The sequence below is a fragment of the Muntiacus reevesi genome, chromosome 13, assembly GCF_963930625.1.
Source record: "Muntiacus reevesi chromosome 13, mMunRee1.1, whole genome shotgun sequence".
Classification (NCBI taxonomy): domain Eukaryota; kingdom Metazoa; phylum Chordata; class Mammalia; order Artiodactyla; family Cervidae; genus Muntiacus; species Muntiacus reevesi.
Genome location: NC_089261.1, coordinates 31,994,779 through 32,015,140, shown reverse-complemented (window position 1 = coordinate 32,015,140; position 20,362 = coordinate 31,994,779). Strand labels below are relative to the sequence as shown.

Below are 20,362 nucleotides of genomic sequence, written 5' to 3'. Positions count from 1 at the left end.
TATACAGGTGAGTAGATAGAAAGGGGCCAAGGGAAAGGAGGGGAGGAACTTGTGAAACATTCAAAGAGAATTTTACAGAATTAGATATGGGGGGGGCGGTTTATAAAGGAAACAAAATAAGAAGCCTGAGTTTCTGAATTTGAATGACTGTGACTAATATCTTCCATGCAGAGAAGAAACACAAGAAGAGAAATCAGTTTTTTAGGGAAGGCTAAAGTAAGAAAAGTACTTTTTTCAAATAGATGGTACTTTTTAAATTAATTAATTTATTTGGACATACATCATGTGGGAATCTTAGTTCCCTGACCAGAGATTGAACCTGTGCACCCTGCATTGGAAGCACAGAGTGTTAACCACTAGACCACCAGTGAAGCCCTGAGAAAAATAATTGTGATTGAAAATGTTGAAGGCAAAGAGAAAGGAACCAACAGCCCAGGGTTTGCATAGTCCTGGCCTCATTCCTGACCTGGCAGGGTCCCCTTCCACAGGTAACCCCACCTGAAATGGAATAGGAGGTGCCCGGAGAGCCTCCGCCTCAAAGATAACTAGCCTGCTCCACAGTTCCATGTAGGGACCGTGGCTCTGAAGAAAGGTGATGGCTAGAGTCCAAGACCTGGGTTTTCTCACAGCACCATTCTCCACGGAGAAAAAGTTAACAAAGTAAAGAATGGAGACAGACTCAAGGATAGTCCAGAGCCTGCTTTCAACTGAAAAGGAAATCTGTCTTTTTATGAATTCTGACTCCTGGATCTTCACTAAAGCATGTCTCAGAGAGGGTCTTGAACTTTGTTTCTTGGCATCAGTTCCACTTCTATCCTGAACCATGGAGCCCAGAAGACTGAAAACTATGTTTTCCCAAACCGTGCTTCATTTTGGCTTTGCCAGCAGGAGACACATAAATCAGGCAAAAGTAGGGAGGCGTATATTGCCTTGGTGGGGGCTCCAGCGGCGGCGGTAGCTCAGGGCAAGGGAGTCTGTCCCCACAGTGCCAGCAGGAACAGGGGCTCTGGGGCTTCTGGTGAGGCCACTTTCCTCCCTTTGATCCTCTGGCCCTTGTAACACTTTCATCAACAATTCCCTGGTTAAATCCTCTGCTGCTGAGGATGCCTGCAGTGGTCCTGGATGTGGAAAGTGACTTACAATAGATATCATGTAGGAAAAACGGAATGCTAGACATGACCTAAGCAACCTGTTAAACATGATGATCAGGAGGACCAAGGCAATCACTGCAATTTTAAAAAGAAAAGCAACATCCTAAACTGAAATGACCATAGGCCAAGTTTCCTTATACTGACCATGAGACTCCAAGGTATTTCCATGAATTCCACTCAGAATAAATTAATTTATAAATTTCTCTTAGGAAAGCATCAAAAATTTTAATAAACAGAACCTTTAATTAAACAGAGGGAAAGGAAATTTCTCACACCCTGTGAGGATGGTAGAGCCAAGAGAAAGAAAAAGGCACCTCTTCCTTCCGGGCCAGGACTCAGTCAGGGAAAATCCATGCAATCCTTGTTTACTGTAGCCTTCCCAGCTTCCTTCTCCTCCCCTCTGTAGAGTTCTCCTCCCCTTGCTATGGGAAACTGGTGCTGGCTCGTCATGGCTGCAGACCCCGAATGGCAATTCTCTGTTGATCCCGAATAAACCCATTTTTTTTGCTGGGGACCATCTGGCCATGTAGTCTTTACTTCAGGTCAACAAAAGAGAGCCAGGATGCACCAGAGGCGAGAGACCATTGCATCTCCCTGCCTCAGATCAAGCTCCGGGCCAAACTGGGAGACTCCCCAGGCACTCTGACTAGCTGACTGCAGGGATGGACACCAGAGGTCCAAAGAGGAAAGAGTGACTGAGCTTGGAAGAGCTACTAACAAAAGAATGACTAGTGTAATTAAAATTACCTAACATATAGAGTATTAGCTACGCGCCTAACATATTTTATTTCATTTAATGCTCAAAATGTCATATAAGGCTGGTGCAATTATTATCCACACTTTATCCCCAGATAAAGAAACCAAGATTTAGAGAAATTAAGGTCACAGAGGTGGAAGTGGTAAATCATGAATAATCTGTCATTTTCAAAGAATGTACACTTTCTAAAGGAAGAAGGAATATGGAAAAAAAAAACAAAACAATGTCTGATGGACTGGGTAAATTGGTCTTAAATTACCATTAAGTCAAGATAAAGGCATGCCACATTCCAATTCTAGGGAGTAAAGAAATGGTTTTTGAGAGAGCTATTCAAAGCTCGAATACTATGTGAATTGTACAAAATGCACAAAATTGCCTCTAACCAAAAATGTCAAGAATCTGCTGTTGTAGAATAATCTATGTTATTTCCTCTCTGACTGGCCTGGAACCACTCTTGAAGGCAACATTTCAATGACAAAGAGATTGTTCCTCAATGTGACTGGGGAAAAATCATCACCAGAGGAGGAAGAGAAATATAGCGTTCTTTCCCTGAAGAATAAAAAAGTACTAAAAGCTTCGCAGGCAGTGTTATCCATTATGTGAGGTGCTGACAGGAAATATAGATAGAGTCCAGAGAGGAGAAGGGAGTGAATCAAAGGTGACCTAATTCAGCGATGATTTTATGGACTGAATGCTGCCATGCAGAGATTCAGAGTCACTTTGACCCTCGTTCATACAGTGACTATAACTAGACATCCCCAAAGAGGTAGTCACAGGAGTGCATGCTGTCACAGGTGAGTGTGCTTATCTGAGCAGGCTAGGAGACGGGAGTGGGGCCACAGGAAAGTGGAAACAGTGCAAAGAGTCTGCAAGAAATAAGAAGAGAGAGCCAGTACCTATTTCAGACCAACAGGAAGTCAGCACAATGCTGATTCATATAGGATTTTCTAGTTTGCAAAATACTGGGTTGGCCTAAAAGTTCATTTGAGTTTTTCAATAAGCACATACAGAAAAATTCGAATGAACTTTTTGGCCAACCCAATACTTTAACTGTCATTTGATTCTCATTTATGAGCCATGTTTTAGGACTTTCTGAATATTACAGATAAGGAAAGTGAGCTTGACAACAGCTGAACAGTTTCCCGGGGTCTCAGAGCTTTCGAACTGTGAAGCTTGGGCTCTGGACCCCAGAGCTGGCACTTTCTATCCTCTGAAGACATGGCTGTCAATGCAAATGAAGGGTCTGAGGGAAAAATCATGCTGGTTGATGAGATGTGGATGTAAAACATTGTAAACACATCCGGATCTTTAAAAATGGTTCTCGACGTTGGAAAGAGCAATTAAATCATCATAAATGGCCACGTACCTTACTACAGACAGCCCAGCTCCAATATAATTGAGCAGCGGTTTTGCCACTTCTTCCGCATCCATTCCAAACCAGCCAAACCTGGAAATGGAGAAAGTCATATCAAAGTGGAAGTTGCGCTGTTTGCAGAGACATGGATTGGACCTAGAGACTTGTCATATGGAGTGAGCTAAGTCAGAAGGTAATCTATGATAAAATATCACATATTAATGCATATGTGGAATATAGAAAAACAGTACAGATGAACTCATCTGCAAAGCAGAAATAGAGACACAGGTGTAAAGAACAAACATACAAAAACTAAGGGGTAGAAGTGGGGGTGAGATGAATTAGGAGACCAGGACTGACATGTATATAACTACTAGATATAACATAGGTAACAAATGAGAACCTAGTATATATAGCACAGGGAACTCTACTCAATGCTTTATAATGATCTATATGGGAAAACGATCTAAAAAAAGAGGATATATGTGTATGTGTAACTGATCCACTTTTCTGTAAAGTAGAAACTAACACGACATTATGAAACAACTACATTCCAATAAAATAAATAAATTGTCAAAAAGCAGATATTCTTGAATATATGTTCATCACGCTGTTTAAGGCCATGGACTCAAGGTCAGATTCCTGATTCAAACCCTAGGTTCACCATTTACTAACTGTGACTTGGATAAGTTAACTACCTTTATTGTGTCTCAATTTCTCATGTTTAAAATGGGGATAATTATACCTAATATACAGGTTTCTTATGAAGATTAAATGAGTCAGTATATGTGAAAGTACTTGTCTAAAAGAAAACTCCTTTTCACTTTAAGACTAAGAAATAAAGAAGAAATAATAGGTTAAGTGGCTAACTGAATGACTGCAATTTTGTATAGTACTTGAAATAAACTTCAGGGACTATTTGGTTAAAGATCTCTACTCTTTGGCATCGCTTTAAATTCTGTTTTTAAGGCCTTTATCTTGCAGTGACCATTACCAATAATCACTGTGAATCATCCAAGGGTGAGAAAAATGGAGGCAAGAAGGAAACAGCACTTGTAAAAGGCAGAGTGGGGGTGGAGAAAAGACAGGAAACAATGTCTTGGAAGTTAGTTTGCCTCATCATAACTGAGGTTGCTGTAGTGCTGAGTAGGAAGAGGATCTGGAAAAGTAAGGTTAGAATAAAATCCTCCTTCTATTTATCATCCCAAACTCAACCGGAATGCTCATCTTTATGCTGACAGAGGGTGGTGCAGTCCAACAGGACTTCTCGAATGTTCCATGGCTGTCCCATGGTTGCACAGGGCAGCTTCTAACCAGATACAGTGATGGAGCACTTGACATGTAGCCAGTACCACTGAGGAACTGAGTGCTTAATTTTATCACATTTTAATTAATTTAAATATACACAGTCACATGTTTTGTGGCAACCCCATCTGACAGCTCAACTCTAGAGCTGAGGGGTTGGCTAACTTTCCCATAAAGGGCCAGAGAGTAGATATTTTAGGCTTTGAGGATTAGACAGCCTCTGGCAGCTACTTACCCCTGCCTTTATGGGGTAAAAACAGCCATGTTGTAGACGCTCCTAAAATGGATGTGTTTGGCTGTGTTCCAACAATATTTTATTTACAAAGTGGAAGCTGGGCAATGATTTGCTGATCCTGGCTCAGACCCTACAGGGAAGAATATAGGCTCTAGAACTATCAGACCTGGGTTTGAACTCGGTTCATTAGCTCTGTGACCTTCAACAAGTCACTCATCTTTTTGTAGGTCACTTATCTTCTAAGACAGCACCTATTTCATTTATTTGTGGAAATAAGATTAGAATGATGATGTGTACAACAGGTGAAACAAAACTGTCACACGTAGAAAGGGAAAATAAATATCAATGCCCTTTCTCTGTCTCCCTCTTTCATTCTCTAAAGAAAATTATTTATCTTGATTGGTGTGTTAGATCACTTCTTTAGAATTATTAAGGCAAATAATTCAAGGTAGCACATGTTATGTGTATGTCTTACAAGAAGTGACCTTTGTGAGGGCAGGAATCCGCGTTTGCCTTACACAGAATGTGAGTGCAGAGAATATGATTTGGATGGGGAGGGAGATGGGGGGATCAGGATGGGGAACACATGTAAATCCATGACTGATTCATGTCAATGTATGGCAAAAACCACTACAATACTGTAAAGTAATTAGCCTCCAACTAATAAAAATAAATGAAAAAAAAAAAAGAAAATACCCTGTTTTGTGTTACCTTGAGCTTGCCCATCCAGTTAAGGCATTAAATGATCCCCAGATTAAGATTCCAAGGCCCAAACCAATGGTTTTGATAATTGGGACAACAGCTATGTTACCTGTGGATGAAATATACAGAAGAAAGATGTTATTTTTCAATACAGAAAATTTATTTATAAATTAAATAAGCTTTAATTTCAGATGAAGCTTATGGGATTTGGACAAACTTAGTAAAGCTTAATTACTCATTTTAAAAATAAAACAACCAATGTTTGGCATTAACCTCATGAATATGATTGCTGAAAGAGCCAGGCTTAGGGAAAAATCCTACAAAGAAAATGTTAAATTAGCTCTTTGACTAACTGCACCAATGTTCTTCATCCTTAGTGTAGGTCTCCATTGTATGACTTTTTTGCAGAAGTTGGTCAATGATAAAATTAACGGTGACCACCCTCTTAGACTGGAACTAGGACCAACCACTGGCAGATGTCCTTGGCTCAATATGGCCCCAGACCTTGCTCTGTCATGCTCATTTACTTGCCTTTTGGATTGCCCCACCCAGTGCTTTGTACTCTTGAGGGTCACTCAGGACCAAATTCATGGTCTTTTTTTTTTTTTCCAGTTCCTGATCTGCTGTCTGACTTAGTCAATATCCTCTCGAAAGGTTTTCTCTCTTGGTTTCCAAGATGCCTTCATCATCAGATTCCCTCCTCTTTCTCTCTTTCTTTGGCTGTTCTTTCTCATCATACCATCTGGATTTAGGTGCTTTCTAAAAATTATCCCTAAAATACACTCCTCCTCTTGCAATATTCTTTGGGCACTTGACTTAGTTTCATGATTTTAGCTATCAGCTAGAGGCACATGCTTCCAGCACTAGCCTGGGCCTTCTCCAGAGCTTCAATGCCAATAAGAGATTACCAACCAGATGTTCCTTATTGTGGGAATATTAGGAACTTTAAAAAGGTCCCAAGCTGAAGTCATCATTTTTCCTTTCAGCCACGTTCTTTTCCCTTTTCTCCTCATCTGTGTCAATGACACTGTCACTCTCTTAATCACCTACAATAATATCCCTACATCACCATGAACTCGTCCCCTTCCTCTACTCCCCATATCCAGTTAGCTACTATGCTCTACACTGTGAGATGGTTAGATAGTATCACTGCATCAATGAACATGGATCTGAACAAACTCTGGGAGATAGTGGAGGACAGAGGAGCCTGGCAGGCTGCAGTTCACGGGGTCCCAAAGAGTCAGACACAACCTAGCAACTGAAGAACAATACTGTGACCTACATCATCCCAGGCTGCAGCAGTTCTCAAACTAAACTCTTCCCATGAACTCCTTGGATCATAAGAAGGCTGAGTGCTGAAGGACTGATGCTTTTGAACTGTGGTACTGGAGAAGACCCTTGACAGTTCCATGGACTGCAAGATCAAACCAGTCCATCCTAAAGGAAATCAATCCTGAATAGTCACTGGAAGGACTGATGCTGAAGCTCCAATACTTTGGCCACCTGATGCTAAGAGCCGACTCATTAGAAAAGACCCTGATGCTGGGGAAGATTGAAGGCAGGAGAAGAAGGGGACAATGGAGGACGAGATGGTTGGATGACATCACCAACTCAATGGACGTGAGTTTGAGCAAACTCCAGGAGATGGTGAAGGACAAGGAAGCTTGGCGTGCTGCAGGTGGGGTCGCAAAGAGTCAGCTGACACAGCTGAACGACTGAAGAACAACAAGAAGCAACTCCTAGTGTGAACAGCTGTGTGAACATAAATACCGCGGTGGTTGTCAAGATCTGTAGGATGAATGATTACTTTCTCTGTTCCCCTCTCCTATTCAAAATGATGATCACAATTGTACTAAAGCATACATGAGGTATAATAATTACAACTCGAGTGCAAATTTAACTCTTTTGTCCTCCAACTCATCATCTTCACTAAATCACTTACTTCTGTAGAGATTCAAATTAAGTAGTTGCCCAATAAATTTTCAACATGTAAACATCTCTTTGCTTTTAATCAAATTACCTCTAGAAATCCTTGATTTTCTTTGTTAAAGAAAAGAAAACTCTCCTGGGGAATATATTTATATTAATAGAAGAAAAATATTCCTGATAGGCCAAGCAAAGGCATAAGCTCTAGCTATAAAATTTCAGGCAATAGCGATAAAGCAACAGAAGGAAGATTTTTGTTTGTTTTTTTCTGCCAGTGCTTTTGAAATGATACTGTGTGTGTGTCTGTCTACTTTTAAGGACAAGTCCTAAAAATGCTATTAGTAGAGATGATTATTTAATAAGTATTTCCTGATAAACATGCTAGAGAAAGGACAGAGCACTTATGTTAGAACAAACAGCAAGTGAAACAATTTTCCTATAATAAATTATACAATGATATAAGCATAATAATTTTGCTATAATAATTTTCTTGCAGGAACAAGAAAGAAATCATTAAAAGGAAAGAGTCAGGAAAAACATCTGAGTCAAAAATATGAACCAAAAATATTTATGGAGCATATAAATGAAAGAAACGAAATCATTAATTTCTAGTGTCTATCGCCATTTCCTTCTATTATGATCATAGTATCAAACGACTAAAGGATAAGTTATATCATACATTACCTGTTGCCCAAATGCAGCCCCCAACCATTGCAAAAGGCCAAAATTTAGGGCAATGTAGTATCAGATTTACCACCAAGGCAACCAACCATATAGCAGCACAGAGTACCCACTGGAGGAACATTCCTAGAAATAAAAAAATCGGTGTCAGGGGTTCAACCTGATAAAAGAAAATTGGTGTTTAGGAATATCAATGAGATGTTCTAATAACAGTCACAATTTATTGACTGCCTGTATTCCAGATGCTTTATACCTCTATTATAACACCTGTAACTACTATGCATCATAATTAACCCTAGTTCAAAGACAGAGAAAACAAATCTGAGATGAAGCAACTTGTCCAAATAGCTAACAGTTTATAAAACTAGAATTCGAACTTACTTGGCTCCAAAGCTTGCTCTACATTATACATTCCTGCTTAACAGGTATCAAGAATTTTCTGCCAAAGAGTAAGGGCAAGACCAAGTCAATATATTTTTATTCAGATGTCATACTTAGTGCCATTCCTGACCAAAGAGAACGGCATTAAGAATTTTAGAATAGCACAGTAGTAATTTGAACCTTTGGAGATCATATGAGTCACTCTGAGATAAACATAAAGCCCTTTATGGCCACACGTGGGATCCATGCACTTGGAGTCGAGTGTCTGTGATGAGGCAGACATTCCAGACCTGAGAATCAGCCTTTCTACATCAGGGCTACTCCCCTTCCTATGCGCTTGACTGCCATCTGCCAGTTCCTGGAAGGTCATGTGGTGATATAGGGTGTATCTGTATCTTTCTGAGGCTCAGAAAGAAGGTTCAGGGATTAAAGGACACAGAAAACATCAACATTGGAAAAAATACTAAGGTTGTTAAAACTCAACGTATTTATAGCACTTTAGACTCCATCGGAAGATTTTTACTTATTTCTACTCAATCTCATGGTGGAGGAGAGGAAAACATTTGTTAACCTCTAAAATTAGGAACACAGAGATGAAAGGGAACTTCGTTTTACAAGCCCTTCATTTTACAAATGAGAAACAGAACAAACGAGCTGATCAGGCTTCCCGGGATCACATGGTTCTTGTAAAACCCCGAAAGCCAGGTCATCTACCCTTTGGCATCTTTTTTGTTCTTCTTCTAGTACTTGTCATTCCTGTTTTGACTCCAATGGGAAAAAGAACAAAGGCTATGGAAGGAAAGGATCTGCAACTCTATTGCCCAGGTAGTATAAAGACATAAGAAATTGGGGGTGATAACACAATGCTTCTCACCAGACTTTCACTATAACATCCCCGATTCCTTTCCCTGGATTTAATAGGAGAAGCAAGTGGATAAAAACAACTATTACTTCTCTTTCCTTGAATTCACATTATAGTCAATTCTATGATAATGTGACATGGTATGTTTCAAAAATCATTGCACTAGGCAAAAAAATGTGATAAAACCCATAGAGCTCATGGGGGAAATGGGGCTGAGGACACAACACTTGAAAACTTCATTAAAAAAAAAGATATTAAAAAGCTTCCCTGGTGGTTCAGTGCTAAAGACTCTGCCTGCCAATGCAAGAGACACAGGTTTGATCCCCGGTCCAGGAAGATTCCACATGCTTTGGAGCAATTTAGCCTGCGTTCCACTACTATTGAGACTGTGCTCTAGAGCCCAAGAGCTGCAACGACTGAAGCCTGGAGCCTGCACTCCACAAAAGGAGAACGCTGCAATGGGAAGTACTCTCACTGCAGAAAGGAGTAGCCCCCACCGGCTGCAACTATAGAAAAACCTGCCCAGCAGCAAGGACCCAGTACTGTCAAAGATAAACAGATAAAATTATTTTTTAAAAAAGCACGCCTAATAAAAAATGGTAGTACAGCTTTATACTGGTTAAGTGGTTAAGAAATTCACAAATCCTGTAATAAATACGGCACTTTACCTTGTAAAAGACATGAAGTTTACTTAAGCAAATGAATGTCAAAAGTGTTGCAACCCATGAATTATTGCAAAGGTTGGGAGGGTTTGAACACCAGATGTGGATGGGTGTGGTGGTTTGAGGCAGAGGGTGTGAGCACATTTTGTGCATTGCTATGCACCTTTATCCACCTGGGTGCAGTTTTCTGTGTTCATGTAAGGTCTGTCAAAGTCAAAATTGTGTATGAGCAAGCACAAAATTTGTGTTGTGAGCAAATTGCTTCCTTTGGATCATTTGTGTTGGAAATTCGTGTTTCAAAAAGCAAGTATTATTACAGAACTGACTTCTTTTGTAAACACAGCTTTTGTTGCTGAACTTGTTCAGCTCCTCTGTCCACAGGATTCTTGAGGCAAGAATACTGCAGTGGGTTGCTATTTCCTTCTCCAGTGGATTTTCTCGGACCAGGGGTTGAACCCATGTCTCCTGCCTTTGCAGGCAGATTCTTTACCACTGAGCCACTAGGGAAGCCCATAAACATAGCAGATATTGCTAAAAAGCTTCCTTCATCCTAGCTTTACCATGAAACAGAATATTAAGGTTATCCTATACTGACTAGCACTTAGATAACCTGGCATGGGCATTATCAACTTCTTGTTTTAAGCTCTATTCATTTGGCATCTGGCACAGCAAAATTCATTTCTACAATCATCATTTAAAGAAGACTGAAACAGTGAACTTTACATTTAAAATTAATTTAAGGTTAACAATGAAGAAAACATAATTACCATCGCCAGTCTCATATTTTTTAAGTGGTACAAAGTTTGAGCCGAATAAAACGATGGCTACAATAGAAGCGATGAAACCAGTGGTGAGGTCTGTTCCATTATTGCTCATGGCTCTGGTGCTGCCCAAGAACAAGCTGATTCACTTTTGACTTGATGTTCTTTTCAAGAGCTTCTGAAATAAAAGAAATCAAAATGAAACAATTAAGAAGCTGTGAATCTGTGAGCAAATTATGATCAATACATGATATTTATTAAGTTTTTCAAAAGTATGGTACGATTCCTTCAACTAGATTAAAAACTTATGAATTTGTGTCCACACCCCACGTTAATTCATTTTCTTCAATTATTTTGCCAACCAATATTTTTTGACTACTGACCTAAATAAAATCAAACAAAAAAAACAAGCAAACTTTGTCTTTAGAGTTTGAAAAACCTAACTTCTTCCAAGATATGGCTACAATTTGTATGATATTTTAGAGAAATTTGCCTGGGTGGGTAGACTGGTATAATGAAGATTTGTGGACCAAAATTCTATTCATTTCAATTGGGGCTTGCGATAATTACGTGTGAGCATATACGAAGACTGAGAACTATCAGTACCTTCTGAGCACAAGCTCTTCTGCTATTTGAAACACAAGCTTAAGGGCATATTTAAGTTGTATTGTTGCTACATACTCAGGATCCCCTAGGGGTAAAGTCATTTTTCTTCATCAGTAGCACCCTTTCAGTGTATAATAGTTCAAATAGTTTAGTTCATGAAACTATCTTTTATGACTTGAAAAAAAAAAAAACTGAACAGATAGAAGAATCTCCTACAGACCTCTTCAACAACCTCCTAAATCTCTTGAAGGTGGCCAACATGGTGGAGTGGAAAGGCTCTGAACTCACCTCCTCCCATGGACACACCAAAATCACAATTATTTACAGAGAAACCATCAATGAAAGTGACCTGAATACTAGCAGAAACAATCTTCTACAACTAAAGAAATAAAGAATGAACCCCAAGGGGATTTCCTGGTGGTCCAGTGGTTAAAACTCTGTGCTTCCACTGCAGGGGGCATGGGTTTGATCCTTGGTCAGGGAACTAAGATCCCACATACCATGAAATGCAGCAAAAAAAAAGAAGGAACCCCACAGGGATGGGAGGAACGGTGGAGACACAGTAGATTTGAGACCCATACCTGTTTGTATGGTGACCAACAAAGAGTATGATAATCATAACTGCTGGGTTTCTGCCAAGGTGAGGGGCCCAAGTTCCATACTGGGCTCCCCAGACTGGGGGTACTGCATGGGGAAGAGGGCCCCATGCTTTGACGAGAACCCTTCTAGTTTTGAAGGCCAGAGCGACTTGCTTTTGGAAACCCAGAGGGCTGCAGAAAACAGAGGCTCTGCTCTTAAGAGGACACACACAAAATCTCACACGCTCCAAGATACAGAGCAGAGGTTGTCATATGAAAGGAGCTGGGTCAGACCCCTTGCTAGTCTTAAAAAGTTGCCTGGTGGGGAAGGAGGCAACTAAGGCTCACTCTGGGGATGCAGATGTTGACAATGGCCATTTTGGGGACCTCGGTCTGCCAGGAAGATGCTGGAAAGCACCATTTTGAAATCTTCCCACTAAGCTGGCCTCACCCAAAGGCCTGCTGGCACCATTCCTGTGATGACCCATCCCAGCAACCAGCAAGGCAGGGACACAGCTTAACCCACTAGCAGACCAGTAGCAGCCATACGTAGGCCCCTGCATAGTCCCCAGTACTCCCAGGACTTGACCCGGCCTACTGACACCAGCATTGGGACCACTAGGATCCGGCCTTGCCCATCGGCAAGTCCAGACTAGCTCCAGAACCTCCTGGTTTGTAGCTAGCTACCACAGGATTTGACTCAGCATTAGGGGGTCCTAGAGCTAGTCCTAGCCCACCAGTAGAACACGTGAGGTTTTGCATTCACCTTTTAAAAGCAAAGTCTATTTCCACCAGTTCATAGCACTAGCTCCATGACCTCCTGGTGCACTTCAGTCAGCTGTGTTAGGACCTGGTCTCACCAACCAGCAGGTGGGCAGCAGCCCTGGGATGACCTGGGCCCCATAGCCAGCCACACTGGGACTTGGCCCCTCCTACCAGTGGCCAGCAGTCTATGCACTAGGCAGGGCCTGGCAAGCAACTGATCTGAGGGCCAACCACACCAAGCAATGTACCCACAGTAGTTGGCTCTAAAGCAACAGAAGGGTTCATGCAGTCCATATAGAGGGCACCCCTAGAGCTCTGGTGATCAGAGAGGAGTGTTATGCTGGGATGCATAGCATGTCTACTACTTATGGCTACTTCTCCAAGATCAGAAAATATAGCCAACCTACCTAATACAGAGTAACAAAAACAAAGAACTGGAAAAATGAGGTGACAGAGGAATAGTTTCAAAATAAAAAAACAAGATAAAACTAAACAAGAAAAGCTAAGTGAAGTGAAGAAAGAAATTTACCCAATGAAGAGTTCAGGTAATGATCATAAAGACACTCAAGGAACTTAAGAATGGATGAAACAATAAGAATTTTAACAGTGAGCTAGAAAATATGAAGAAGCAAAGAGAGGTGAAGAATACAACTACTGATATAAAAAGTACACTAGAGAAAAATAACAGTTGACGATTAGATGATACACAGGAAGAGATCAGCTAACTGGAAGGCAGTGTAGTGGAAATCACCCAAGCTGAACAGAAAGAAAAAATTTAAAAAACTAAGGATAGTTTAAGAGATCCTTGGGACAACATCAAGCATCTAACATTCACATAGGGCTCAGTCACTTCAGTGGTGTCTGACTCTTTGCAACGTTATGGACTGTAGACCCCCAGGCTCCTCTGTCCATGGGATTCTCCAAGCAAGAATACTGGAGGGGGTTGCCATGCCATCCTCTAGGGGATCTTCCTGACCCAGGGATCAAACCCCCATCTCTTATGTCTCCTGCACTGCAGGCAGATTCTTTACCTCTGAGCTACCAGAGAAGCCCAGCACTCACATTAAGCAGTGCCAGAATGAGAAAAGAGAGAAAAAGGGAAGAAAAAGTTATTTGAAAAAATAATAGTTAAAATTTACAAACAGCTCATGTAGCTCAATATGCAAAAAAATAAAAAATAAAATTAAAAAAAAAACAATAAAAAAATGGGCAGAAGACCTATTATATGATTCAGCAATCCTGGGCAGAGAAAAATGTGGTTCAAAAGTCTACATGCACCACAATGTTCACTACAACACTATTTACAAAAGTCAAGATATGGAAGCAACCATAAGTGAAAAAAGATATATATATATATATATATATAAATGCCCAAATTCCTCAATTAAAAAAAAAAAACAAATGAAAGGATAAAGAAGATATGATATGTATATACAGTGGAAGATTCAGTTCAGTTCAGTTGCTCCGTCGTGTCTGACTCTTTGCAACCCCATGAATTGCAGCATGCCAGGCCTCCCTGTCCATCACCAACTCCCGGAGTTTACTCAAACTCATGTCCATCAAGTCAGTAATGCCATCCAGCCATCTCATCCTCTGTTGTCCCCTTCTCCTCCTGCCCCCAATCCCTCCCAGCATCAAGGTCTTTTCCAATGAGTCAACTCTTTGCATGAGGTGGCCAAAGTATTGTAGTTTCAGCTTCAGCAGCAGTCCTTCCAATGAACATCCAGGACTGATCTCCGTTAGGATGGACTGGTTGGATCTCCTTGCAGTCCAAGGGACTTTCAAGAGTCTTCTCCAACACCACAGTTCAAAAGCATCCATTCTTTGGCACTCAGCTTTCTTTATAGTCCAGCTCTCACATCCATACATGACCACTGGAAAAACTATAGCCTTGACTAGATGGACCTTTGTTGGCAAAGTAATGTCTCTGCTTTTTAATATGCTATCTAGGTTGGTCATAACTTTCCTTCCAAGGAGTAAGCGTCTTTTAATTTCATGGCTGCAGTCACCATCTGCAGTGATTTTGGAGCCCCCCAAAATAAAATCAGCCACTCTTTCCACTGTTTCCCCATCTATTTCCCATGAAGTGATGGGACCAGATGCCATGATCTTAGTTTTCTGAATGTTGAGTTTTAAGCCATCTTTTTTACTCTCCTCTTTCACTTTCATCAAGAGGCTCTTTAGTTCCTCTTTTCTTTCATTACTCAGCCATAAAAAGAATGAAATAATGCATTTGCAGTAACATGGATGGACCTGGAGATTACCATACTAAGTGAAGTAAGTCAGACAAAGACAAATATCATATGATATTGCTTACACACTCAATCTAAAAAAAAAAAAAAAATGGATACAAATGAACTTATTTACAAAACAGAACGAGACTCACAGACTATGAGAACAAACTTACAGTTACCAAGGGAGGATGGTGAAAGAGGAGGAATAGTTAGGGAGTTTGAGATTGATAAGTACACACTGCTCTATTTGAAATAGATAATCAACAAGGGCCCACTGTAAAAAAAAATAAAGAATAATAATAATAGCTGAAACTTTCTATAACCTTAGAAAAGAAACAGAAATCCAGATCCAGTAAACATCCCAAACAAGATCAAATCAGAGAGGTCCACACTAAGACACATTATAAACAAAACAGTAAAAATTAAAGATGGAGAATATTAAAAGCAGCAAGGAAAAAGCAACTAGTTACATACAAGAGAACTCCCATAATACTGTCAGCTAACTTTTCAGCAGGAACTTTGCAGGCCACAGGGAGTGGCATGATATATTCTGGTGATGAAACCAAGATGGTTTTATTCCAGGGATGCAAGGATATTTCAATATCTGCAAATCAATCAGTGTGATACACCACATTAACAAACTGAAGCATAAAAACCATATGATCATCTCAATAGATGCAGAAAGAGTTTTTGACAAAATTCAGTATTCATTTATGATAAAAACTCTCATACTAAGAGTTAGTATAGGATAGAGAGGGAGCAAACCTTAACATAATAACAGCCATAGATGATGAACCTGGGGCTTCTCTGGTGGCTCCGTGTTAAAGATCTGCCTGCCAGTGCAAGAGACACAAGAGATGCGAGTTCAATCCCTGGGTCACAAAGATCCACTGGAGAAGGAAATGGCAACCCACTCCAGTATTATTGCCTGGAAAAATCCATGGATAGAGAAGCCTGATGGCACCTACACACACAGCTAGGTGGTGGTGTGTGCAGCGGGCATGGGCATGATGAACCTACAGCTAACCTCACTCAATGGTGAAAGCTGAAATTATTTCCACTAAGAATAAGAATAAGACAAAAGATGTCCACTCTCATCACTTTTATTGAATGCAGTATTGGAAGTTCCAGCCATGGTATTGTGGACAAAAAAAGAAATAAAAGGAATTCAAATTGGAAAAAAGAGGGAAAACTGTCACTGTTTGCAGATTACATGATAATATCTATGCTGCTGCTGCTGCTCTTAAGTCGCTTCAGTCGTGTCCAACTCTGTGCAACCCTATGGACAGCAGCCCACCAGGCTCCTCTGTCCACGGGATACTCTAGGCAAGAATACTGGAGTGGGTTGCCATTTCCTCCTCTAAAAATGCATCAAATATGTGAGAACTAGTATATGAATTCAGTAAAGTTGCAGGGTACAAAATTAAAATACAGAAATCTGTTGCATTTCTGTACACTAGTAATGAACTATCAGAGAGAGAAATTAATTAAACAATCCTATTTACAATAGCATCAAAAAGAATAAAATCTCTGGGAATAAATCTAACCACAAAGGTAAAAGATCTGTACTTGGAAAACTGTAAGACATTGATAAAATTGAAGATGACACAAATGGAAATATATACCATGCTCATGGATTAAAAGACTTAGAGTTGTTAAAATGACCATACTACCCAGGGCAATCTACACATTTCATACGATTCCTGTCAAAACAGCATGGCACTTTTCACAGAAGTGGAACAAATAATTCTAAAATGTGTATGGAAACACAAAAGACCCCAAATAGCCAAAATGATCTTCAGAAAGAACAAAGTTTGAGTTATTATGCTCCCTGATTTCATACCACTAAGCTACAGTAATCAAAACCATATGGTACTGGCACAAAACTGGCACAAAGATCAATGGAACAGAATAGAGAGCCAGAAATAAACCTACAAACATATAGTAAACTAATTTATGACAGAGAAGGCAAGAACATACAATGGGGAAAAGAAAACCTTTTTGATAAATGGTGTTGGGTAAACTGGACAGCTATTTGAAAAAGAAATATCAAATAACTGTTTTGTATACCTGGAAATAATAGAGTGATAGAGGTCAACTATACCTCTATTAAAAAAAAAATTAGATACTGGGAGGAAATATGTCAAAATAGCAAAGACAGTTACCACTGGAGGGTAGGCATTATGAGTGAATTGTAAATTTTTACTTGATGCCTTTATGTGTTTCTAGTAGAACATATGGGCTTCCCTGGTGGCTGAGCTGGTAAAGAATCCACCTGCAATGCTGGAGGCCTGGGTTCGATCCCTGGTTTGGGAAGATCCCCTGGAAAAGGGAACAGTTACCCTCTCCAGTATTCTGGCCTGGAGAATTCCATGGACTGTATAATTCATGAGGTCACAAAGAGTCGGACACAACTGATCGGTAAAGTAGAACATATATTGCTTATATAATGAGAAACAAAACAATGTCATTAAGAATGAAAAAAAAAAAATAATCTCTTAAATCCCTTCAAGAGTAATGTTCTCAAAAAATACCTGCAGGACTATCTGAAAGTCCAAGGTCAGCAGTTGTGTCCTGCATGATACTATAACCAGCCACTAGAATAAAGGGAAGCAGCTAACTAGCTGTCTGTGTAATCTGGTAGCTATGGGTCACATAAAAGGATAACTACATTTTCATTAAAATCAATTAAATTTAGCAAAAGAAAAAAATTCAATTCCTTAGTTAAATTAACTACATTTCAAGTGCTCAATGGCACATAGAGCCAGTAGTTATCATACTGAACAATGCAGATTGTATGCAGAACATTCTTATCACTGCAGAAAGTTCTACTGGACAACACTCCTAAGCTTATTAAAAAGCTGTGGTTTACTATGAAGAAAAGGACCAAAACTCAAAGAGCCAAGAACTAGACATTTTTCACAAGATAATATCTGGAAAAGGTTACTGAACATAATTCACTTTTCTAGTTGTAAAAGCTACATGAGAAAAATACAACAGTCATTTTATCACAAGAGGTAACCAGAGTCATGCCACAATACCACTCTTAAATCATATTTGGCACACTGACCTTTTGTTTCACTCACTCCTGTATAAAAATCCTCTGGAATGTAATTTAAAACAATCCAGCTCTTTTCCCCCCAAATTTATATTATAGTGATACCCTCCTATGAATATGTAATGAATAAAGCATTTTATACATCTAAAATCACATTTATTATTTTATTTCACAATAATAAACATTTACTTTCAAAGTGTTTCATTTTTTTCATTGTCAAAGAACAATGCTCTTTGCAGAGAATACTATATATACAACTATCTACAATATATCTTCTTTGGTATTATTAAAGATAGTTTAACCCCAAACAGGGATAACTTCAATACTGATCAATAATTTTTAGTAAGAAAGCTATCTATTTGAAATTTTGTATGCTTTCTTAAAAGGAAACAAAATACTGGTAAGACAATATCCTCCATTAGGATGAAGTTGAGAAAGAGGGGCTGACATATTTAACACTGACACAGTAAAAAACCTTCAATAAAAATACTACAAATCTTATTGTTAGATGCAAAGAAAGTTTCAGCCCTGTGGCTTCCATCAGTGACTTACATGAGTTTTGTTCAAAGATCAAGCTGGTGGATTGTTGCTAAAATATCAGAGAGGCAATAGGTCAGAGAAACAGCAGATATCCAGGAAGGATATCACAAGACTAAGAACACATGAGTAGGCTCAGCTAAGAAAGCAATTTTGTTTCTATTTTAATTAAACTCAAGGAAGCGGGAAAAAAATCCTTGATAAGCACATTGCAAAGAGAATGCCCACCCTTAAAAAATAGCAAAGTGAGCAAAAAGATGGTTCTATTGAAGAATATTGACAGCCCCAAACCGCTCAGATTTCCCTTAAAGAATAACTTGGTGTGCTAATCACAGTGGATACACTGCGTTTTGACTGCTGGGTGAACATTAACCGGAGTTACTTAGTTATTACGGGCAGATACAGACAAATGAAGTTTACTGCATGCGCCTCTGGTACATTGCAGAAAGCACGTGATCTAATTTCATCGTGGGTTGGCAGTGTTTACTATCTTTAAGGAAGAGTCTATTCTTTCTAAATCAATGAAATTTTTGTGGGAAAAAAACCACCACTCTAGCACATTACTCCCAGTTTTTTTTTTTTTTTTTGGTGCAAACCTATCGAGTTAACAAGGCTCAAACTTTTAATTATAATGTTTAATTTAAATAATTGAAAATATTTAAATTAACTTATACTCTCGACTAAAGTAGTTTTTAAATGGCTACCTACTATATATTGTTAAACCATATTCATTTATTTTTGTTCTAGTACTTTTGATTCACTGACTAGTATTTCTTTAAATCTCTCGTGGTAATTTCAACTTTTTCCTCTAAATCTCTCCTAGCAACTGAAAGCTTTCCCTCTAGTTCTCTCCTAACAATTTAAACGTCTATAGAGACCTTTTTTGACTAGTCTTTGGTTGCGTTCTGATCAATTTTGCTTGCTCCACTTCACCTAAGATTTCGGTTTTAGTTTCATGTTAATTTCCTCAAATCTCCTGGCAGGCTGCGCCGATGTCTTGGCGAACATTAGCAGTCTTGAATTTACTTACTCTGAGACTTTTTTTTTTTTTTTTTAATTTCAATCAGGAGCATGGTCTGAAAAATAGTCAGACACTCCGCTGCCCAGCTGCCCGGGTTTCCCTGAGTTGCTGTCCCCACGCCGCTCGGGGCCCGGGGCTGGGCTGAAACCCGCGGGCGCTCCGCAGCCGCACAGCCGCCTCCCAGCGCGGATGCCGAGCCAGCGCCGCCTTACTCTCCCGGCGCCCAGCCAGCCTGGGCTTCCTGCGCGACCTTCCTTACCTGTTCACCTGCGGAAAGGGGGGGCAGGGCTCCTGCACCCACGATCCCAGGCTCGTCTGGGCGCCTTTCCTTCCCGGGAGGCAATGACCCGCACACCTGACCGCAGAGGACGGAGAAGAACTTCACAAAGGAGATCCCGGACCTGCGGGGCGGCAGGTTGGGAAACACCTTCCCCCAGCTGCCGGGCAGTGCAGGTCACGTGACTTTGTTGTGCGGTCCACAGGCCTCTTGTCAATCAACCAGCAAACTAGAAAGGCTTTTGTGTATTTTAAAACGTGATTGTTTTAGGGAATTCAAAGTGGCACTCTCATTAAATCTCCCAGAGCATGGTATGATTGGTACTGTTAATGGATAAAAGGACAAGGCATTTCACAACTGTTAGAGATTATCTAAAGCTGTGTTTTCTTTTTTACAGAATGTGAAGAAATTCATCTGAACCACCAATGTCACTAATATCTCTTTTAACATCACAAGATTTTACTTGACATCACCACCCTTTATAAAAAGCTCCCAGACTTATTTATCTG

General features: G+C 39.9%; 1 protein-coding gene across 3 annotated transcripts in view; it reads right to left on the bottom strand.

The window, feature by feature from the left end:
• TMEM144 (transmembrane protein 144) overlaps nucleotides 1–19,998 on the bottom strand; it is a 50,267-nt gene extending 30,269 nt beyond the window's left edge. For 2 of the 3 annotated variants that reach the window (XR_010658819.1, XM_065904180.1), the window contains exons 1-5: nucleotides 19,836–19,998; nucleotides 10,784–10,955; nucleotides 8,115–8,237; nucleotides 5,514–5,613; nucleotides 3,275–3,355 (exon numbers count right to left, since the gene is read on the bottom strand). Coding sequence is in view for 2 of the 3 variants with exons in the window: in XM_065904180.1 (XP_065760252.1) it covers nucleotides 3,275–3,355; nucleotides 5,514–5,613; nucleotides 8,115–8,237; nucleotides 10,784–10,892 (413 nt within the window). In the remaining variant the exon portion in view is untranslated. Of the gene's footprint in view, nucleotides 1–3,274; nucleotides 3,356–5,513; nucleotides 5,614–8,114; nucleotides 8,238–10,783; nucleotides 10,956–18,570; nucleotides 18,589–19,835 lie in introns of those variants that run through there. The other variant, XM_065904181.1, reaches the window with a different exon arrangement.
• Between the last annotated feature and the right edge of the window lie 364 nt (nucleotides 19,999–20,362).